This window comes from Macaca nemestrina, chromosome 1, assembly GCF_043159975.1.
Source record: "Macaca nemestrina isolate mMacNem1 chromosome 1, mMacNem.hap1, whole genome shotgun sequence".
In the NCBI taxonomy this organism is placed as follows: Eukaryota; Metazoa; Chordata; class Mammalia; order Primates; family Cercopithecidae; genus Macaca; species Macaca nemestrina.
The window spans coordinates 29,935,606-29,960,312 of NC_092125.1; the positions used below are offsets into that span (position 1 = coordinate 29,935,606).

A 24,707-nucleotide genomic window follows, 5' to 3' on the forward strand; every position below is an offset into this window, starting at 1 on the left:
CTTCTAGTTATTTGTTAGACATGGCCTGTAAAATATGTACCATGTGTAATGTGTCCAAATAAGCACTGCTCTAGGCTTGCCTTGGAATTTCCTGGCTTCTAAATGCTCTTTCAACTATAATATAGTTTCTGAGTCTGAAAGTTAAGCATTTCAGAATAAAACGTCAATTTTTCTTCTGACGTAAGGGTTTTAATTTGTCATTCTCTTCTTTAAAAAAAAAAACCCTAAGTTACATATATTTTTACATTATATAGCTAGTTTTTGCTATTTAAGAAAATAAGAACTGGCCCGATTATTCCTTCATTCACTTCCCCTCGTCCTCAGTAATCCTCATTTGAACAAAAAGGCAAGCTTGTTAGTGGAATGCTTTGGGAAGTGAAATTTCAAACTCCTCTGCTCTTCTTCATTTGTTCCATGACACAATTTGCTTTCTGAGTTACTAGGATTTATGCAGTCCAATGGTTAAAGAGAAAGAGGGACTATAGATATGTGCCGTTAGAGTAATATCTCTATACACCGCAAGCAGCAGACCAAGGTCTGTTTGTTTTTCAATCTGCTCAGTAGGTCTCAACACCTGTTTTCTCACAGTTGAAATGATACAGTGTGCAGATTTCTGTTCTTGTTATTTGAGCACCATGAAAATTCTATGGGTTGTGAGATTCGTTATATCTTTTTCCTGATCCTCTGGAATTCCTCTGTTGCCGTTTTACTAAAGGCAGTGCATTTGAACCTTGCCACTAAATTCCAGGGCAATCTTAGTCTTTTCCTTTACATTCTTAGTTTATTTTTCCCTAATGCATAATTATATTCTATTATAATACTATTTCTAGTTCCTAATCTTACATGAGAATGTTCTCACTCTTGTGGAATCAAAACTTAGGTATCCTTTTTTTGACTTGTATGCAAATTTAGGAATTAAATGCTTGCTTGGTTACTGAAATTGTTGTCAAGTAGAAATACAGGATTGAGCAACTTGAAAGGACATCATTCATATCTCCTGTTCAAATAAGTTATAAATTCCAATGTTCCAAGCACCATTTTAAAAATAAGTGGACTTCCAGTTTTCTCTTTCATCCTCAGATATGTTATTTTAAACTTCATCTTCATCCTTAACATGAATGTTAGGAGGTAAGTGATTCTTCTTTTACAGGCTCCCAAGTTCTGTAAGATTTTCTTGCATAATAATTAGCCTGAGACTTCACTAAAGATCCTGGAGGAGGATCATGTCTGAATTATGCCTTTTTAGAAACTTCCAGAAACAACATTGTTTCTTCTCCCTTTGGCTTCAGTCTGATTGGATGGAACCTGGACTATCACGGTGTAACCTGTGATAAGTTACACTCTAGGGACTCTTGTGAAGTGTTCATAATCTTTCTTGCATAATATAAAAGAATAGTCTAAAAGAGCTTTACTCTATAGCATCATTGCACAATAGAAGTTTCTGAGATGATGGAACTGTTGTATAATCTGTGCTGTTCAATACAGAAGCCACTAGCTGTATGTAGCTATTGAGCAGTTGAAATGTGGGTAGTGCCATGAAGGAAATAAATTTTTAATATAATTCATTCTAATTAAAGTTTTAATCTGGCCACCAGCTACTGCATTGGACAGTAAAGCCCTACAGTATAGTGACTGGCTGCTGGCTCTGGGAACTTCACTGTGGGTCCTACTTTGTTGACAGCTTAGTGGCGACTAAGAGAAAAAGCAAGGAGGCCTCTTAATTGCTGCTAAACAAGTCTAAAAGAACTTTTTTACTCTGTAGCACTGTTGCACAATAGAAGTTTCTGAGATGATGGAACTATTGTATAATCTGTGCTGTTTAATACAGAAGCTACTACCTGTATGTGGCTGTTGAGCAGTTGAAATGCGGGTAGAGGTAGAGGTAGAGGTATACTCTGACATTTGCCATGGGATCTACATCTCAAAGGGACTCTCCATTTCCTCTTTGAGTGGCCTTAGTCTGTGCTCCATTCTTCTTTTTCATCTTCCTTTCACTTTTCGGTCCACTGCAATCTAGTTTCTACCGCACCTCTCCACTGAGACTGTTTTTGTCCAGGATAAAACAGTTAATCCAATGGACAATTCTGAGCCTTTCATTTGACACCACAGTTAATCACTCCTTGTTGAAGAGATCTGTTCCTTTGCTTCAATAACCTCCCACTCTCTCCTGGTTTTCCTCTTTTCACTCTAGCCACTTCTCAGTCTTTAGGAGCTCTTCATCTTCTGATCATGGCTTAAGAACTGTTCTTTAATCAATTTCCACCCTAGACCCCCTTCTTTTCTCACTCACTGCATCTTTCCTAATGGATCTTACCCACTCCAATGGTTTTAGTTGCCAACTTTATCTGATGACTCCAAATCTAGATCTTCATTTCACGACTTTTCACTGTACTATGTACCATATTCAGATGTCTACTGGACATCTCTACTTATATATCCTAGAGAAGCCTCAACCTTCTAGTCCCAAACTAAACTCCTCATCTGCTCTTATAGTTTATAACTTCTATGTTGTTCCCACTTTCTGTGGATGGCACCTCCCAGTCCTATTCTTTGCTCCTTGTTCCCCTCATATCTTTGTCTCCATCCATCTTTACCAAGTTCATGTGATTCTATCTCCATAATATTTTTAAAATTCATCTATTTCTTTCTATCATCATTGCTGCTACTAAAGTTAGTCCTCTCTTACCTGGATTACTACAACATTCTCTCTGTCCCCTGTCATGCTCTTTCTCATTCCTTCTGAGATTCTCTGGTACTTTCAGAATAAAGTCTAAACTTAGTAATGTAATTTCCAAGGCTCTCTATAATCTGTATCCTGCTTACCTCTTAAGCCTGTTCTATTGTCACTATTCCTTTATACTCTACTCCCTAACTCCATGCTGCAGCCAGTCTGGCCACTTTGGGATCCCTAACTGTACCATACTTTTGCTTTAACACATGCCTATGATATGCTTCTTCAAATTATTTAGGTTTCCTAGTACAGATGAACATTGATAGTCTGGTTGTAAATAACCCTGGCGTCAAAAGAGAATTCCATAAATATTTCTTAAGATACTACCATAAACCCTCTGCTAGGTAATGTTAGTGGTGAGAGAGGTAGAAATACCAAGATTAATGCTCTTGGCTCTCAAGGAGCAGGAATTGTTGGAGACCCAACTATAACACAATCTTGTTTATAAAATACAGGCACAGACCAAGGCTTTGAGAGTGCATCAAAAGGAGAGATAACTGGAGGTTTCTAAAAAGGCATAATTCAGACATGAAAGTTGATTGGACTTTTAAGACTGGACAGACTCCAATAGTCAGAGAGAGGGGTCTGGGCTGGCTGCTTCCTATCTTTTCTGCTTGAGTCAATATTATGCACTTGAGGGAACTAATTTGTACTAAAACATCGCCCCGATCTTGTCATTTGCTGGCACAGAAACATTGAATGTTTTCTTCTGCCTTCAGAGTAACAGCCAAATTCTCCATAATTGGCCCCAACATACAATTATTGTACTAGATGGCTTTTAAGATCACTTACAAACCCCAGTCTATGATTGGATAATTCTACCATAATAGTTTTACTCTCCACAACTTCCTTATATGCCTCATCTTTCTACCTCCTGGCTTTGCTAACACCAGTCTCTTCTCTTGGAACGTAGTCATTTGTCTTCCTTTATTAAAGTTTATCTTCTTTTCAAGTTTGCTGCAAACATTTCAGATCATATCATCTGAAATTATATTTCTTGTCCCTTAACATTCAGAGAAATTACTTTGGTATAGGATTTATTTGTTACATGGTCACACATCATAGACAAGGATAGAAGAGACTGTGCAAAAAAGTTTTGAGCCAAGAGATAACATTAGGGGTTCTCTGATTGTCTTCTAATGTACTTTTATTTTTATAAAAGTTTAAACTTCTTGTTATATACTTTTAGAATCATTATGTCTCAGCACACACAAATTTGGTTCTATGTTTTAGTGTTCTGGCAAGGCTTTCCACAGTGACTTGTGTGCAGTAGGAATTTATATGATCAACAACAAATGTGCATGCACACACACACATATAAGAAGATATGGGTAATTATATCCCACATTTAAAACAGAAGCACTTTTTTGCTTTCTATTACATCCTCATATATTTATTAATATAGATTTTATTTTTTATTTGTTATTCTTGTTCTGTGTATGGATATCATTACTTGTACCAGACAAATTGTAGGCTTTTGATTATAAGAACCATACCTTATTTATATTTTTATCTACTACAGAGTTCGTGCCCTACAGTTTTTGATTTATGTTAAACTAAAACACTATACATAGGTATGTTTTATAATATTTCAGAGTTAATTGGTCAAGTTACTATATCCAAGAACATGTCCAAGGGTTCAAGTTAATTTGCAAGTCCTTACAGGTTTTTTCAGGAACATATTTTTAAATAAATGTTTTAAAATACTCTCAGTTCAATTAATAAACAGAAGAATTATGATAAAGAATGTATTCTAAGCAGGCAGCTTATTTTTTTTATTTCATTGCTTTTGAAGTAACTTCAAGTAGCTAAATACATCATTAACAACAGAATGTTTAAGTTTATGGGGCCAATTGCTGCAAAAAGATTATTCTTTAGGTGGAAAATAGAGGCAACTTCATGTTTTTTCTAACTCTAATATTTGAGATTGGCTTACAAAGTAAATCTACTTTTCCTTTGGCATATTCTTACAAGTGGTAGATCCTAAATATGCATTATTTCACAGATGGAAACTGTCAATGGACATTGTCTTTGTCTAGTGTAGCTTATAAGCTTCTGAGAGTAATTTTGCATCTCAAGGAATATTGGACCTAAAAGGAACTTAAGAAACAGCTTGTTTAGTCCCCTAGCCCTTCTCTCTGTCTCCGTTTCTGTCTGTCTCCCTTGTAACACATATATACACATTTTATGGCCAAGTGACTGAAGTCCATTTTGATCAGACTTTTCACCTAAGGTAGCAAAGGAGTCATTAACGATCTTTGTGGCTTTTGCTTTATGTTCAACTTCTTTTCCCTTAAGTGATTTGAAGGTGACTGATACATAATTTTAGGGTCCCCAATAATTTGTTCAAAGTAAGCACCTGTGGGTCTATCACAGTTTGGAAGTTTTCACCACTAGTGAGTGCTTTAGTGAAAACATTACTCCTTAAACACAATTATGGTGCTTGGAAGAGATAAACATAACCTATGAAGGTGTCATGATCTCATTATAGTAGTAGTTTTCCCATGCATTCCTGGAAGAGCAGGAATCCTGGAGGGTGCTGGAAAAGTGACATTTAATGTGGAAAAAGAAAGTAAGGAGGAGATCCGAAGCACTTAGGAGAGTGCTACTCAAGACACTCTGTGTGCCACGGCATGAGGGCGGCCAGAGGGCGGTGTGGGCACACTGGATCCTGATCACCTCTTTCACAGCCTGACCTACAAGACCTGAATAATGTAAATTTAGATTGTTCAGATAAATGGTTAAAGAGGAAATAATTTCATGGTAATTAAGAGGATTAACCATTTAACAGAAAGCTAGAAAAATAAAAAAAAAAAAACAAGGAAGGAAGAAGTGGAAATTAGCAAATTTAAAATTGGAAAAAAATACATACACAAAATATTTTTAGCAACCAAATACAGTGTGGACTTTCACCACCCACCCCCTGCCCACCTTCAGTTGAAAGCAGTGTTTTTTCATGAGTTGGAGTGAAGGAAAGCAGCTTAAAGGTATCAGAGGAGTTTATTAAAAACTTATTTGGATCAGCTGTTCCAAGTGTGGTGTTGATTTCTACTACAGCACAACATCCCATTGCTTTAAACAGTTGACTGAGGGCTTTGGTCTCCCTTTTCTCTATTTTACACTATTTCATTGATCTCCAAAACAGCTTCCACAAATTATTAAACAACCTGTAAGAATACTGAGTATTGCTGACCTTCCCAGAATAACCAAAATGAGTTGTGTTTCTTATATTGATAGGTGTTTATTCATGGATCCACCAAAAGAAAGCCTTTGTCCTTTTGAGGGATAGAGTAACCTAGTGATGAAATGTGTGGGCCCTGTTGTTAAGTGGTAGAGTCCTGTCTGGCTTTTAACCCTCTGTGCTTATGTCTAAAATGAGGGTTATAATGGCATCAACCTCATTGGGCTTTTCATCCAACAGATATTTCATGAAACCAAGCATGTGGTCCCATGTCCTTTCTAGGCCCTGGGGGTATAGCAGTGAACAAAACAGACACAAACCCCTGCTCATGAGGAGCTTACAATCTAATGGAAAGGGGCAGAGAAACACAAAAAATAAATACACCGTGTAGTGTACTGAGACCATCCCGGCTAACTCAGTGAAACCCCGTCTCCACTAAAAATGCAAAAAAATTAGCCGGGCATGGTGGCAGACCCCTGTAGTCTCAGCTACTCGGGAGGCTGAGGCAGGAGAATGGCGCGAACCTGGGAGGCGGAGCTTGCAGTGAGCCAAGATCGCGCCACTGCACTCCAGCCTGGGCAACAGAGCGAGACCCCATCTCAAAATAAATAAATAAATAAATAAATACACCGTGTAGTGTGTTGGAAAGTGAGAAATGCCAGACAGAAAAATCAAACAGGGTAAAGGGGATGACAGTCTTGGAGGAAGGGAGGGATGGGGTTATAAATAGGGTGGTCAGAGTAGTCCTTACTGAAAAGATGGATTTGAATGAAGACTTGAAGGAGATGTTGGGAACCATGCAGATGAAAGGGGGAAGCAAATCCTAGGGAGCTAGCTTTCCTGAAGGCTCTAAATGGGAGTGCAATGGATGGGTTTGAAAAAGAGCCAGTGCCAGTGTGGCTGGAACTCTTCAGGGAATGAGGAGAAGGGTAGGAGGAGGTGAGTCAAAGAGCCAGTGGTGGGGATTGCTTGAGTAGGGCCTTGTAGACCCTTGTATGGACTTTGGCTTTTACCATTTGTGGAATGGTGTTGATGCAGTACAGGGTTTCGAGCAGAAGAGTGACACAATCCTTCTACAAGTATCACTCTGGTGTCTGTTAAGAATAGACTTCAGGGAGACAAGTGTGGCAGCAGAGACCAGAGAATAAATGATTACAGTAATCTAGATGAGGGATGGCAGTGTCTTGGACCAAGGAGATACCAATGGAAGTGATGAAAAGATGGCTAAATGTTAAATGTATTGTAAGAAAGTAGTCGACAGCATTTTCTGATGGCCGGATATGGGTTGTGAGAGAAAGAGGAAACAAAGATTTTGGCCTAAGCTCTTGGACGTATGGTATAGAATTGCCACTAGTTAAGAGGAGGAAGGAAGACTGCGGGTGAAGCAGATTTTAAGGGGATTTCAGGAGTTCAGTTTTGAAATATTAAGAATGATATGCCCATTAAATACCCAAGTGACGATGTTAAGTTGTTAAAAACATGCATAAGTCCAGAGTTGGGACTCATACATGTTTGGATCTACATGGCAGATTCAAACCAGAGATGCATTAAAGGAGTTGTCAGAATATCTTGGAATTCAAAGCAGTGAGACTGGATAATATCACAAAGAGTTTGTGATGTGGAGCCATACTACTTAGGTACTACCGCTTATTAGCTGAGTGACTTTGGGAAAGTCACTTAGCTTCTCTCCTCATCTATAAAACAAGAAGAATAATCGTAACTACTTCATGGGGTTGCTGTGAGAATAAAAATGATTAATATCTATAAGGCACTTAGAACATGGTATATACTCAATAAGCATTAACTTAATTTCCATTACAACTCTTCTCTCTACCTGTGGGACATTGCAAATATGTCAACTCATATGTTATTAATGCTGCAATGCAGCTTGTCTTTCAATGATGTTATTATATTTTTGGTTTATGTGCTACTAGGAGTTATGTGCTATTAGGAGTCCCATTGAGTTGGTTTTGCTTCTAGAATTAAAATGACCTGGAATTTCAGTATTACATCTGCCTCCACTGATTTTTTTTTTTTTAAAGCCTGTATATATTTTAGTATTTGTTACTTGTTCAGGAAAAAATTGTATGTGTCTCTTCAGTGCTGCTTTCCTTTGCTTTTCTCAGTGCTCAGCAGAGGAGCAGTCAGGTTCACAAGAAAACCACAATTGGAAATCAGGTAGGAATTGCATAAGAGCATCAGTCTATGCATGTCCCAAAGAATTTGAACTAAATCGCTTGATTGACTATTTTTTTAATGCAAATTAATCACGTGCCAATTTTGCTTGAAATGCAGCTTTTCATTTTGATTTGTTTTTGCTTTAAAAAATTTTTGGAGCGAATTGCATTTCTTTTTGGCTATTTTATGCAGTTAACCACATTGATTTATTTTAAATAACTTTTCTGCTACTTGCTCTGCATTTCAAATTTGACTCCTCGTGTCCTATTTTGCTTGCTTACATTACCCCTAAGTTTAATTTAACATGGAGTTTGTGAGTCAGTTGAAGGTTAAAATATGGTGAGTAGTTGCATGAGCTTTCTGGGATTGCTAACTAGTTCACACATTTGCACAGCTTGGTATCAGTGAAGGGACAGCTCATGAAGAAGGCAGTTGTTGGATTTAATCTCTGCCACACTAAATTCTTGTTGGTTAATGAAGATGTTAATTCCTAAGAAGATGTGATCTTTTGAGTTTTTGTGTTTTGGGCTGACCAGCTGTCTCAGACTAATAGCGCTTTGCAGAGATTGTATTAACTCGACAGTTTGCTGTGTCTTTTATGTTTTATGTGATAATGAGTATTTGCATTGTTATTTCTTTTCAAGTCAAAACAATGATGGTGTTATAGTTTTTAAAAAACGTTCAGAGGTACAATTATTGAACAAATTGAAACCTCTGCTCTAGATTTTTTTCCCATTGTTTTGAAAGGAGAAGAGGTAATAACAGACTTTATTTTAAAAACTTTTTTTCTGAACTAAAGCATATAATTCTTTGCTATTTCAGGGAACCAATCTTCCGCCTTCAAGGCAAATTGTACGAGCTAAGTTCTGTAAGCTTTACTGTTGCTTTTTCATTTAGCTTCCCAAGGGCACAGTTTGTCTTTAACTGATTAACTCAACTAGCGCTTGCTACTAATTTTTTTTAAAACTTAGGTTGTCTTGTCCATAACACCCTATCATTGAAATAAAAATCCTCTTAAGGGGGTTCATCCCTTCACTGCTAATAACTTGCTGTGATTGAAAGGTATGAACTAGTAAACTCTAAAATGCTATAATAATAAACCCTTAACACTGTGGGTGCTTTGATATTTCTCTAATTTTAATGGGCCTTAAAATAATTAAAATCATTAATGATCTTCATCTCTGTCCTTTTATGCTATGTTGTTATGAGGTGTAAGCCTTTCTCTTCCCCTTGTATGATAATATTTCCAATAAATGTAGATGATACTTCTAAAAGGTGGGTAAATATTGAATATCTGATTTTTCTGTGTTTGTTGATAAGCCTACCCAATTCCAATTACTTGCATTTATTTTTAAAAAACAGAAAAACAAAGTTATGTTGATGGACATTTTATATGGCTATAGAGTTAAATCTTTGAAAACCAGATACTGTGTCTTCTTTTATGGAAGTGTAAAGACATTGTCATAGGCATTTAGAAAAAAAAAATTAAACTCTAATTTCTACCATGAATAAAGCAAGTTTATTCTTCCAACTCTGCACAGTTTGAGAATGAGATTGGAGCACAGGTCAATTATTCGCCCCATGATATTTTGGGAAGACACAGGTTTTGGACCTAGACATTCCTGGGTTCAAATTCTGTTCTGTCACTTAGGAGCCATGTGGCCTAGGACAAATTGTGCCTGAGTTTGCTCAGCCATGTGATGGGAGGAATAGAAAATATCTCTCGGGATGACGGTGGGATTCAGAAATTATATACGTAATGAAGTTTGCAGCCCAGTACCAGATATGTGCCCTGTAAAGAATAGAAACATTACTCCCGGAGGTTAGGTGCTGTTTCTTCAAACTCTTGGGAGAAAAAGTTTAAGTACAAGAAAATTATAAAATTTATAAAATGAGAACAATAAAACACTTGGGAAAATTAGAAGCTTTGGAAATTGTTCTGATGCCTGCAGTGCCCAGATTGTGGTTGGATATGATATAAAGGATTTACCTATAAAAGTTTCCTCATAGTCAGAAGTATCGCTTAGCTCGTAGAAGTATGTACATATAGGAAAAGCAATAGTATAATGGCATATATGCATACTTTAAATCAGAGGAAATTTGGGACAGCTTTCAGTTATATTACTTCCAAATACTCAAATCATGCTAATTGTGTTTCTGTGACTTTACTTTTGCTGGCTACTTCAAAGCTCACACATTATGGAAGTATTACATCTCAAGATAATAGAATTGGGTCAGTGTTATCATGGAATATAGATTCCTTATCCAGAACTTCTGGGGCAAAGCATGCCTTGAAGGTCAGAATTTTTTGGAGTTTATTAACTATATCATATATCACCCTACATTTTGTGGAGTTAGAGACAGCATCCTATAATGAAACATATTCTATTTCTGCAGTGAAACAAAGGAATAGTCACACCAAGTAAACTTTTAAATAAGAGATAAATCCTCTCACATCAGATCAGCTTTTGCTGCCAAATTTGCTAAGGAAAAAAAATGTAATTTGCAAGCAAGGGATTATGAACTAGAATATATTATTTTCCAGAATCAAATCCAATAATATATACATGATACGATATATTTAAAGGATCTTTAGTAGTTTCTACTTAACAGAAATAAACCATAATGATTTGAAATTTTTTCTTTGTGAATCTCAGCAGATGATATTGATTGGGGTTTATATGAAAACAGTTTTGCCTAGTAAGAGGCTCAACTCTAGGGAGTTTTGGGGCCCAGCCTTCCGACTGATGCTGGCTTTTATGGTTGGTAGGGCTGAAACACTCTGCAGCGTCCTAGGAAGTGATTCATCCATGCTGCTGTCCTCTTAGGGCTCCTGGTTGTAGGAGATTGTTGTGCAGCATCTGTTCTGAAATATTTTAGAAGGATTCGAAAAAGACAAAACTCCCCTTTAAAGTCTAAATTCAATTTGTTTATGTCTGCCTAGAAATTTTAATGGTTTCACGAGTCAATGTCAGCAAATGTACAAAAAAATGTGAGCACATAATTTACCGAAAGCTGGACTGCTCAAAATTTTAAATTTAACCTTCATTCATCCTTCCACTCATGTATTCAAAACCTATCTGTGCCAAAATCTGTGGTGGGTGTTTAGAGAAGCATGATGATGCATCAATCGCAGGCCTCACCCTCAGGAAGCCCACAGCCCAGCGGGGATGATGGTAAGTAAGCAAACTGAAGTCCACTTCCTTTTCCAAGGCTAGTTACTTCTGACCCTTCAGGTATTAATGAAACATCACTTCTTCAAGAGAGCAGCCTTGGTCACCAGATTTAAAGTCACCCTTCCTCTTCCCAATGTCTTTCACTATCGATTACATTTTATTATTTGAAACAATCTTATTTATTTATCTATTATTTTTTGTCTTCCTTCATTAGGATGTAAGCCCCATTAAAGCTATTTTTATGTTGCTTAAAGCAGTATAGAATTATAGTAAGGTTTTAAGCACAATCATATTAACATTTGTAGAGAAAGGCTTCGAAGGCGAGACAAGACTGGAAAAAAGGAGATTAGTTAGAAGGCTGATGTGGATGAAAAATTGTGGTGATCCGGGCTTGGGTGTTTGTACTGAATTTGAGGAAAAGCTGATGAATTCAAGAGTTAAGTAGGAAGAATCCAAAAAATCTGTGATGAATGGGATGTTGGAGAGAAGGCTGGAGGTTGTCTTCAATGCCATCAAGATTTATGATTTTGGTACAAGTAAGATGGTGCTGCTCTTCACGGAGAAAAGAGCATAGCGAAAAGGTCAGATTGGTATCCAAAGTCAGGAAAGGCAGCTTTCTGAGTATGAGTCACCGTGGGAGTTTGAAGTAAAAACGTCCTGTGGGAAGTTGGATAAAAGTGTTTAAGTCCAGAAGAGACCGAGAACTCTTTCTTCTAAAGGTATTGGAGAGTCATGGAAGGATTTCCAATAGGGAAGGGAACTCAACTGATTTTTATATTAGAAAGGTCTGTAATGGAATAGATTGAAGGAGACAAACTAGAGATATGGGAATTGGTGAGGATGCTTTTATTCAGGTGAGAAAAACATTGGTTGCCGGTAGTATTTAGCAGAAGGAACAGATTCAAAATATATTCAGAGGGTAGAATTGGAAGGGTTATAAAGGGGTCTCAGGGAGTTAAGTCATCCTTCTAGGCTTATGGCTAAGGGCATGTACTGACAAAGGGAATACAGGAGAAGGAGGAGCAGGTGTCAGGGGAGATGAGAGCAGAAGGTGCTGATTTAGGGCCGGGCGCGGTGGCTCATGCTTGTAATCCCAGCACTTTGGGAGGCTGAGGCAGGTGGATCACGAGGTCAAGAGATTGAGACCATCCTGGCCAACAGGGTGAAACCCCATCTCTACTAAAAATACAAAAATTAGCCAGGCATGGTGGCGAGCGCCTGTAATCCAAGGTTCTCTGGTGGCCGAGGCAGGAGAATCACTTGAACCCGGGAGGCAGAGGTTGCAGTGAGCTGAGATCACACTGCTGCACTCCAGCCTGGGTGACAGAGCGAGACTGTCTCAAAATAAAATAAAATAAAATAAAATAAAATAAAATAAAATAAAACAAAATAAAATAAAATAAAGAAGGTGCTGATTTCAATTTTGAATATGTTTGTGCTTATTGGAGATATCATTGGGGTTTGAGGTTCAGGACTCATGCACACTAGAGGTATAACTTTCACTGTTGTCAATAAATACATGGTAGCTGAAGCCATAGGAGTACATGAGACCTCCTCCAAAGGATGAGAACATAGAAAGGAATATAAGACTTAAAGCATGATGGAGAAAGAACTGGAACTGAATGGGGAACCGAAAAGGCATTTAAGAAGTGATGAGAGAGGTAGGAAAACTTGGAGAGTGGTAGAACAAAAGCTAAAGGGAGAGAATATTTCAAGGAGGGAATAGTCAATAGTTAGATGTTTCTAAGAGCTCAAGGAACTTGAAGGAAGTTGTCAGATAGTTGGACTGTGGAAGGTCCTGTGCAGGTTAGGGACTATCTGACGGTACAGTGACAGCAGGAATTCTCTTGGCCTTGTAAATTGCTCTTCTGCTCTACAGTTGGAAGATGGCATAAAGCTGAGGACACAGACAAATGAATTGATATTCTGAGCTGGGGTTTTACTAGAGAGGCAGCATGGAAAGTCGAGAGAGAAGATGAGTTAGAGTTTTTAAGAGACAGGTTGAGGTAAAGGACTGTGTAATCTCACATGAGTAGCTTTAGTTGATGTATTAATCAGAATAGATTAACCAGGTAACAAACAACCTCAGGATTTCAGTAGATTAGCATAATACAAATTTAATTCACCCTGCTATAATAATTCAGTGAAGGTCATCAAGAGATTATACTAGGTTGAGAAGCAACATGGTGCAATGGTTCTTCAGAGCTGACACAGTGGAGTCACTGTGTCACTATGAGCAAATTAATTAAATCTTACTGTACCTCAGGTTTCTAATCCTTAATAAGCTGATAATAATAGTAACTGTTTCATAAGGTTTTTGTATTAAATGAGATAATACTAGTTAGGTACTTAGGTATGGTTTTGGGTGTTCTACACACATCAGCTCATTAATTCCTCTCAACGACTCTATGAGGTAGGTACCCCTATTATCTCAGTTTTACAGATAGGAAAACTGAGGCATGGAGAGGCCAAGTAATGTGCCCAGTCACACAGATCATAAATGATAGCACCAGGATTCAAATCTTAATCACCATGTTTAACCACAGTTCTAATGGTTTTTAAATTTCATCAAGAATCTCATTTTATAGTCTCAATTATTTATAATCTCATCATTTACATTCATTTGCTTTTTTTATTACTTAATTCTTTTTTTTTTTTTTTTTTGAGACAGTTTTGCTCTGTTGCCCAGGCTGGAGTGCAATGGTGTGATCTCAGCTCACTGCAGGCTCACTGCAGTCTCCACCTCCCAGGTTCAAGCAATTCTCCTGCCTCAGCCTCCTGAGCAGCTGGAATTACAGATGTGTGCCATCACACCTGGCTAATTTTTGTATGTTTAGTAGAGATGGGGTTTCACTATGTTGGCCAGGCTGGTCTCGAGCTCTTGACCTCAGGTGATCTACCCGCCTCGGCCTCTCAAAGTGCTGAGATTACAGGTGTGAGTGAGCCACTGCACCCGGCCACTTAAAATTTTTCTTATAATAAAGCCATTAGATCTGAAAAGAATGAACGTGGGTTTATATAAATTAATCTGATGAACCAAAAAACTATAATGGCTATTTGAATTTGTTGCCATTTTATTTTTTAATTCTATAAAAATATCTCCAAAGGGGCTAGTCAATAGCTTATAGAATATAATAATCATTATTTTATTATAATAAAATAGAGATTAGAGTTTATGAAAACCACACTTTGTCAAATACACAGCCTGTAATTTGTTCTGCATCTTTGAGATCTAGAGTTTTATTTGGAATAGTATTTAATGTATGCCACTTACATTTTTTTCCCCAGAAAATAAGCAGATGTACTTTCCATATTTTTACAGCCAAGTTGCATCTTAATGGAGGGCTTAGAGCATAAAAACCAGTGAAGAGATTATCTTATCTACTCAAAATTACTTTGAAAAACCCCTTCAATAGGCAGAATCTAGGTTTTCTGCTGTGCTTTAACTTTGAGACAGTAGAGCATGGTCTTGTTTCACCAGAGGAAGAACAACTGGTGAAACAAAGGCATCTCTCCTCCTGCCTCCCTCCAGCTGCCCCATAGCTCCTCTCTCTCTCCCCCTGCTTCCCTCTTTTCCTCCCTCTGTCTCTTTTATCCTCTTTGATGCTCTCTTTTTCACAAGTGTGGTATGTTTGATTCCAAGTAAGCAAATGCCTGTATTATTCCAATTCCTTGGAATTTTGATAACATTTAAAAATGTTAATGTTCCTCACCAAAGATTATTTTATTAACCACTGTATAGCTTATTTAGCACAAAGTATCCATGGAGCCAACAAAGTATCCACTTGTTACTTGTATCCAAAGTACATAATTTTGAATCTATAATTTTCAAGTTAAGCAGTAAATATATGAACACATTTTTACTGTGAAAAAGTTAAATAATACAGGTAAAATAAATATACTCTTGACCCCCACCCAATCCCACTCACCTCCATAGCTACCACCACTGTTATCATTTTGGAGTATATATACACATATATACACACACAAGCACATGTGTACATACCCACCCACACACAAAGACACTGTGATTTAAAAAAATAAGAATAGACAAATATTGTACATGTTTTGTGCTAAAATTGTAAACTCCACCTAGGCAAGGAGTTTTGTCTCTTTTGTTAATTAATGTGTCCCTAACAACATCTAAAAGCTGGTGTATGGTAGCTGCTGAGTAAATATTTGAAGTTGCACTCACTTTATTCACTTAACGATATGTCTTAGGGATCTTTCCATGTAAATTCGCAGACATAAAATGACAAAACTTCTTTGTGACATAATATTATAGTGTTCTACAGTATGGATGTGCCATACTTAATTCACATTTCCCTAGGGATAGATATTTGTGCTGTTTCCAGTTTTCCCAAAACAGCTGAACCAGTTCATAGACCCAACAACTATATATGTAAGTACCTTAATCCCCAGTACTGGATAATTATATTTTATATAATTTTTGATAATGTAACAGAAAAAATAATATATTGTTGTTGTGATTTACATTTTACTTATTGAAAGTTACAGAGGCCAGGCACGGTGGCTCACGCCTATAATCCCAGCACTTTGGGAGGCCAAGGAGGGTGGATCACAAGGTCAGGCGATCGAGACCAGCCTGGCCAACATGATGAAACCCCATCTCTACTAAAAATACAAAAATTAGTTGGGCGTGGTGGGGCACATGCCTGTAATCCCAGCTACTCAGGAGACTGAGGCAGGAGAATCGCTTGAACCAGGGAGTCGGAAGTTGCAGTGAGCTGAGATCATGCCACTGCACTCCAGTCTGGGTGACAGAGTGAGACTCCGTCTCAAAAAAAAAAAAAAAAAAGAAAAAAGAAAGTTACAGACCAGCCTTATACCTATTTAACAGACTTTGGTATCCCTTTTCCTATGAAATGTCTGATGTGTCTTTTGCCCATTTTAGGGAGCCATTGTAATATTTACTTACTGATTTTTAGAATTTTTAAAATAGTCTGGATATTAATTTTGTTTGTATTATATATAGGACAAATATTTTCTGCTTATCTATCTCTTAACTTTCAATTTATTTACTGTATATTATAAAACAAAAAGTTATAATTTTGGCTTAGACAATTTGAAACGTTTTATGGCATTTATTTTTTATCTTGCTTATATTTTCTTCCAATATTTTTGTGGATTTTTATACTTAGCTATTTAAATTTTTTTTGTTTGTTTGATGATCATATACTTCTGTCTTCTTAAACCACAGTCACTTATGTCTATAACTTACCAGTGAGGAGAAATATTTTTCATGCTTATTGACCACTAGTATCTTCTGTTTAGAATGAGCCATTCATGCTGGTGTTTATATTCTCTTTGATATTTTTAAACTTTTACTGATTTATAACAGATTTTTGATACAATAATTATACTGACCTTTTATCATATCTATTAACAATTTTTAAACATTTTTCTTATGTAGAATTTAATTTTATTTATGAGGTTCTTGAGGTAAAGTTTTAAAAAATGGTTTATAGTAATATTTATTGTTCTTTATTCTCTCATTTCTTCTACTGTGTTTACATTTAGAAAGGTGGTACCTACCTCAAGAGCAGTTAAGTATTCATTCTTATGTTTGTAGCATTTTAATGCATCAATTATTGACATTTGTCCCTGTTACCCATCTGAGATTTGTCATGGCACAGGGTATGAGGTGAGGCACTACCTTAGGGAGCAGAGTATAGAGGCTAAGAGCATAGAATCTGCAATGCCTGGTTCTGCCACTTGCCAGCCATAATACTTGCCAGGTATTAAGGAACTTGCCTTAATACTGTTTCTCTGTTTCCTCATTTGCAAAAGGAGTATGATTATTGCATCTACCTCTTAGAGTTGTTGTGAAGATTAAACACATTAGTTTATGTAAAGCACTATGTATCTCGTAACAACTCATTTACTACCGGCTATTATTATTATTATTTTATTTATTTATTTTTTTGAGATGGAGTCTCACTCTGTCGCCCGGGCTGGAGTGCAGTGGCGCAATCTCCACTCACTGCAAGCTCCGCCTCCCAGGTTCACGCCGTTATCCTACCTCAGCCTCCTCTGTAGCTGGGACTACAGGCGCCCGCCACCGCGCCTGGCTAATTTTTTTTTTTTTTTTTTTTGTATTTTTAGTAGAGACGGGGTTTCACCCTGTTAGCTAGGAGGTCTCGATTTCCTGACCTCGTGATCCGCCCGTCTCGGCCTCCCAAAGTGCTGGGATTACAGGCGTGAGCCACCGCGCCCGGCCACTATTACTATTATTTTTATTCCAAAGGGGCTAATGTACAAATATAATCATATGAACAGTCCATACTATCACCATTGATTTGCAATACTTCCGTGATTGTATACTGTCAACAATAATAGCATAATAATAATAGCAGTTCACATTCCTTAAAATTTACTCTATGACTAGATATTGCCTTAAATGGGCCCCTTACATCCACTCATGCAGTTCTACAGCAACCCTGTGAAATAGGGTCCAGTAGTTTTCCTGTTTTATAAATGATGGGACTGAAGCTTAGAAAAGTCAAATAGTTTACCCTAGGTCATACAATGGATAAGTGGCAGAATTCTGGCTTCAGTCCTGGTGAAGGATGAACTCTTCACCTAGAGTCCATATCTAGGTTATTTGTCTTGTCCCTCCATCTGTTGATTTTTGTACAGTGACACACTTTTTAATTATTGCAGCTGTTTGTTTTAATAACTGCTAGGTTTTTCCTTTTATTATTCTTTTTTCGAAAATGAGTTTTGCTTTTGTAGATTACTTATTCTTTCAGTTTAAGATTAAAATCTTGTCATATCCCAACTAGAGTTCTATTTGAATGTTGATTGGGTGTGTGTAAAGCTTATAAATTAATATGGGATGAAGTCTCATTTTTTCACTTCCTGTTTTCCCATCCAATAAAATAGTTATTTGTTCTGTTTATTATAATTTTCTGTTTTCCCCCTTAATTTAGGTAAATTTATATTTGTTGTTAAAATATAAAATAACTGAAAATACTCATGTTGTAATTTTAAATAGGATTTTTCAATTATATCTTATAATTACTTATTGCTACATGAAAACCATTGATTTTTAAGCACTTATTTTGTATCCCTGGAGTTTACTGGATTCTCTAGTAGTTTTTTATTTTTGTTTTTATTTATTTATTTATTTATTTATTTATTTATTTATTTATTTATTTTTTGAGAGGGAGTCTGGCTCTGTCGCCCAGGCTGGAGTGCAGTGGCGCGATCTCGGCTCACTGCAAGCTCCTCCTCCCGGGTTCACGCCATTCTCCTGCCTCAGCCTCCTGACTAGCTGGGACTACAGGCGCCCGACACCGCGCCCGGCTAATTTTTTGTATTTTTAGTAGAGATGGGGTTTCATCGTGGTCTCGATCTCCTGACCTTGTGATCCGCCCGTCTCGGCCTCCCAAAGTGCTGCGATTACAGGCGTGAGCCACCGCGCCTGGCCTTGGATTCTCTAGTAGTTTTAAAAATTCAATTATAATTTTTATTTTACATTTGTAGTTGCATCTTTTATTTCTGTTTTCATATATTATTCCTTACAGAACAATATAAAATAGTACTGGATTTTCTAAACTGCTTTTTACTTTAGTGGGAATGTTTTTAGTCTTTTACCATCAGTTTTAATGTTGGATTTTTGTTTTAAATATATTTAGTATGATAAAGAAATAAATTTGGGCCTGTAATCCTACCACTTTGGGAGGCCAAGGCAGGCAGACCACTTGAGGTCAGGAGTTTGAGACCAGCCTGACCAACATGGCAAAACCCCGTCTCTACTAAAAATACAAAAATTGGCCAAATGTGGTGGCAGGCACCTGTAATCCCAGCTACTAAGGAGGCTGAGGCAGGAGAATTGCTTGAACCCAGAAGGAGGAGGTTGTTGTGAGCCAACATTGTGCCAGTGTACTCCAGCCTGGGAGACAGAGCAAGACAAAGAAAGAGAGATAGAAAGAAAGAAACTTAGGTGGGTGGGAGGAGGGAGAGGATACCTAATGGGTACTAGGTTTAGTACCTAGGTGATAAAATAATCTGTATAACAAACCCCCATGACACAAGTTTCCCTATGTAACAAAATTCCCATATACCCCTGAACCTAAAAGTTTTTTTTTAAAAAGAAATTAAAAAAAAAATTCGTCTATTCCTCTGTATCTGAGATTCTCTATCAAAAATGGGCATTGAATTTCACTGAAGTGATTATGGTCTTACATATTGAATAAATTACATAATTTGTTACATTGATATACTTACGAAACGTTCTTGCTTTTCTTCTATAAGACTTATTTGGTTATTGGGAGTGATCGTTTGCCACTGAATGAATTTTCTTATTATTCAATTTAAGGTAACGTTATTCTTTATAAAAAAAGAATGAATATGCACTACTATTAAAATTCCTGTTGAAAGAGAAATGTCACCAAAATTGGGGAGAAAAAAATATTGTGTACTTTATTCCTGCTTATCTCAATGTGCTAGGTAAAACAAGAGGCTGGTTCATCTGTTGGGAGTGAGGGGAGTAGGAGTTACAAGGACGTCTTAAGAAGATGGTGAAACTCAGTATGGTTACTAAGTAGGATGTGGAAAAAACGGTAAAAGGGTTTTCAGCTGTTGGCCAGCTGGGAGAATCACTGTCAGTTCACAGGCTGAGACTGCTGTGCAGGGATGTCAATTTCTTCTCTTATTGTCCTGCGAGAACTCTGGATCTTTGAATTTAGCCATTTAAGGGTTTAGCAAAGGATAAATTATAAAACCTCGTTGACTATAAAGGTGTCACGAGATCTTTTGTTAGTGATGATGTCCGTATTGCAGACCAGGAGGTTCTTTTGGAAGGATGCCACTGGTTCATTATCCCAGTGAAAATCAGAGTAAATAGAGGAGACATTCTTGTATATATTTCCAATAGTGCCCTTTTGTTATTTTTGTTCATTGCTTCTCATACTGAAATTAAATCCTCTGAAAATAAATATGTCCCAAATTCACCATGACCAAGGCAAATTGCAGTTTCTGTCCCCAAAGCACGAATCTTTTCACATTCAGTGCAATAACATTACAGAATTTTTCCTGAGTCAGGATATTCCACAAAATATGAGACATCTTTACATTCTTAAGGTATTTCAAGGAGTCCTGCATTATATATTCAGAAAAAAGAAAGTGTATGTTGATCAGAGCAGTTAGGCATGGGGTACCCAGTGGTTAACCTTCTGGGCTCCATTCTCACTCAGGACTCTGCTGTATCTTAAGTCTCAGTGTCAAGGTACCTAAATGCCAGGGCTTGTCAGGACATTTTATCATAAATTTTAAAATTTTGTGTTGTAATAGGATAATCCCATTTGAGAACAATCTAATTTTTTTTCCTCCTCAGATAAGTATATGTCTTCTAATCTTAGGGTCTCAGATTTATCATATAGTAACTCTACATGTTAGTTCAAAATTCCATTTGCCGTAAATCCCCCACCGCTTAGTGAAGTCCCTCCTTTTCTTTTTTCCCTCAGACATTTGCAATGACCAAGTCTCTTACAGCTTCTGTGGAATCATTTTTACTTTCCCTTGGGAGTAATTTGCATGGTACAGCAAGATTGTGACTTAATTGGAGTAGTCTTAGTAACTTGAAAGAGTTAATGCAGGTCTCAGGTGTATCTGAATAATTCTGGAAAGAGCAAAGTGGTTTATTTGCCTAGCAATATATATTTTCTAATTATATAAGTGCAGAAAATAAGTGAAACTTAAGAGATAATCTCTTGAAAAAATGTAAACATGTGGAGCATTCACTAATTGGGGAATGAAATGTCTTACTCCCAAAGTTACTATGAAATTTCTTTGACTCAGCAACCAATCCATTCCCCACCCCAGGGAATTCCATTAGGCTGAATTATATGGGATGAATGTTCCCTATCCAGGAAATGAGTGTCCTGGTTTTATAATTAAACCTCAGTTCCTTGAAGCTTTGCACTGTACTCTTGCCTTACCAAATAATTGGCTGAAGTTTTTGTCCTGATTCTTGGTAAGGTTATTTACACACTTAGCATGTGATGGATGGCCCCTGTGGGCAGATTATTAGCTGTACTACCATTTGTATTGCCTGGATGGAGAACTACTTTGGAAATGGTGAACAAAAATAAAATAAGCTTGGGAAATAAAAATATTAATACTAAATATAGTCATCATAATTTAAACAATTTCTAATGCCTATGATTATTATTTGTTTGCACTAATATGAATTCTTTATGGAGTTTTACCATCTCCAGCCCCTTTTCAAAGTTTTAATTTGAGTCTAAATGGATTTTTGTCTTTTATAAGAAAGAACGATTATAACAAAAACCTTAGTTTAATAGTAAGTCATTTTATTGTTTCCTTCCCTAGTCTACTAAAACGGATTTTCTTAATAAAGCTATGGAATTTGTAGCATATATATATTTTTCTCTTCAAACATCTTTTTCTTTTCCAGCGACTCAGTTCTTCCTGTTGACCTGCTATAAAAAGTGGAGGAGGAAAAGGGAAAAGGAGGATTTGTTTTTGGGAACTCAACTATCTATAAATGACTTCCTCTTGTTTGGTACATCCACTTGCAGGATTTCATTTTCAAATGCCTGGTCTCAGGATCCATGTCCTGGAGGAAGGAACCATGTCATCCTTCACTCATCCTGTGCACATAGCCTGACCACTGCTCCAAATATTATCTCCTATCACTTCTGGCATTTCTTGTGCGTCTCCTCTTCCTGGAGTTCATAATTCATGTCACTGATTTCCGGTGCATGCAGAGTCAGGTTTTAGAAATATGAGACAATTTTAAAATTACAGATGCAAAGCCTCGCTGTTTGAGCCAACATCTGCAACTAGTTTATGGGATTAACAAAATAGCTGCTCTGGATGACTGATATTTACCAGGGCCTCTCCATTTCCCATCAGAAATCAGAATGCCTGTTACTTATATGTTCTTTAGTTTTCAATGGAAATCAGGAATTCATCTGTTACATACTTTATTAAGTTTCCTCCTGGAGTATCTTGAGTTACAGCCAATTTTCAGTTAGCCATCATTAAGCAGGTTGGGAAGAATATGGGTAATTAAAATCCACAAATAATTAAAAGACTGACTTTAACCAGGAGCTCCAACACTCTACCCTGAAACATTTTGCTGAAATTACAAACAAGTCAAACAATTAATGTGTTGTTCTTTTGTTTTGTTTTGGTGCAAACAAAATAAATTCTGAACCTGTTACTCCTCAGCTTTCAACCATTCGAAAATACTTGTTTACATTTAAGATAAAATTAAAGTTCTAACATCCATTATTCATTCCCTCCTTTCTCCCTGTTCCTTCTCTTGCCTCTGACACTCCTGAATTCTGTGCTCGAGGTCTCCAGTCATGTTTAATAGCTCAGGCTCTTTCCGTGTTCTTCTTTTCCATTATTGCCCAAACATCATTTCATTTATCAGTTTAAGTAGCACTTTCTTAGGAGTACTTTTCCTGACTTCTACACTATTTTCAGTCCTCAACTGCGTTTTCCCATAGAAATACATACTTTTCTCACCCAAGAATTGTATAGCTACTTGTTTAATGTCCATCTCCACAATTTGGCTATATGCTCAGTTAGATCAGGGACAATAGTTGCCATTTTCACTACCATATTCTGTGTGTCTAACATAGAATCTGCTTATAAACATCCAACAGGTAACTTTTGAATGAATGAAAGAGTTAAATATTTTAAAATCTGGAATTAAATCGCCAGATACATAATTGTTCTTTAAAAGAATGACTCAAACTGTGACATTAACATCCAAAAGGGAGACTCTAAAATATATTAAAGCTGCTTATTAATTTTGGACATTACCTTCTGTCATTCAAAGAAAAAAATGTATTTGAAATTTAATTGTCATTTCAGGCTTGACTGACTATTTCAGTTTTCCATCTAAATAAATACGTCACCACAACAATGATTACATGTAGGTTGGGTGCAGTGGCTCATGCCTGTAATCCTAGCACTTTGAAAGGGTGAGGCAGGTGGATTGCTTGAGCCCAGGAGTTGAAGACAAGCCTGGGCAACATGGCAAAATCCTGTCTCTACAAAAGATACAAAAATTAGCTGGGCGTGGTGGCATGCGTCTGTAGTGTCAGCTACTCAGGAGGCTGTTGTGGAAGGATCACCTGAGCCAGGGAGATCGAGGGTGCAGTAAGCTGAAATTGTGCCAGGGCACTCCAGCCTGGGTGACAGAATGAGACCTTGTCTCAAACAAACAAACAAAAACAAAAACAAAAAACGTGTAGCTCTCAAATAGGATTCTGAACATAGTAAATACTAATCTAAGAAAGAGACTGATTTAAGCTTGATTAACAATTAGAGCTAACCACCGAATTATGACTTAAATTAAAACCCTAGCACAAAACAATAGCATAAAACCCAATGCTAGTGTTGCTTTAGATGGGAGAGATTTTCCTTTATCATCTTTGACCCCCCAGGCATTGTGACAATACAATAAGACTGCTACATGTTTCCAGTAGCCCTTGGTGTTGATATTGCCCTTGATTTAGAACCATGGGACCAATAATTTATTGACTAATCTGTGATGTAGGGAAGATATAAGTATTTGGTATTCCAAATGAGTATAAAGCACAGTTGATCTCTACTTGATAATAGTATCAACCCTTCACTGATGCCAGACATTCAAATGAGTACTTTATATACATTCATCTTAGTATTTACAAAATCTACTTGAATTTAGGATTATTGGTTCCAATTCTTAGTTGAAAATAAATGAGGCTTGGCTATATTAAGTAAGCTGCCTAAGTTCACATAGCTAGTAAATGGCAGAACTGACCTAAAAGCCCAGAAAGTCTATGCTTTGAACGAATAAGCTGTAATCTTATTGGGAAAATGGGAACATAGCAAACACAGTGGCAAGTAACTCAAAACAAGATGATGTAAGTGCTAAACTCAGATAATGAACAGAGTAGACATAAGAGAAGAAAGAGAGGCACATGGGCTACTGGAGCTTCTTTAATAGAATAGTATAATAGATGGATTCCTTTTTTTAAATCTTAGAGTGTTACTTTCAATTTAGCCATTTAAGGGTTTAGCAAAGGACAAATTATAAAACCTCATTGACTATAAAGGTGTCACGAGATCTTTTGTTGGTGATGATGTCCATATTGCAGACCAGAAGGTTCTTTTGAAAGGATTGTCCAGAAACTGCTATATGTATTCATACTTCTATCTGTCATTCTCTGGAATATTTGATATTTTAATAATCATAATTATAATAACTATAATTTATTGCATGGGTGTTTTGTATCAGGCAGTGTGTTAGGTGCTTTGTTCTTCAAAATAATCTTGCAGAGCATATACTTTTATCTTCATTTCGATAGATAATAATAAAAATAGCTGATATGATTAAGTATTTCTTACATACCAGCCTTGCAGTAAACACTTGACATTCATTATTTTCCTT

The 24,707-nt window shown here is 36.9% G+C and overlaps 1 protein-coding gene across 9 annotated transcripts in view; it reads left to right on the top strand.

Annotated features, from left to right (window-relative positions):
- Positions 1-24,707, top strand: part of LOC105484426 (dynamin 3) — a 564,467-nt gene that overhangs the window by 236,975 nt on the left and 302,785 nt on the right. For 6 of the 9 annotated variants that reach the window (XM_071069595.1, XM_071069603.1, XM_071069594.1 and 3 more), the window contains exons 13-14: positions 8,039-8,090; positions 8,913-8,942. In XM_071069595.1, coding sequence (XP_070925696.1) covers positions 8,039-8,090; positions 8,913-8,942 — 82 coding nt within the window. The remainder of the gene's footprint in view (positions 1-8,038; positions 8,091-8,912; positions 8,943-24,707) is intronic. The other 3 variants (XM_011745974.2, XM_011745978.3, XM_011745975.2) reach the window with 1 other exon arrangement.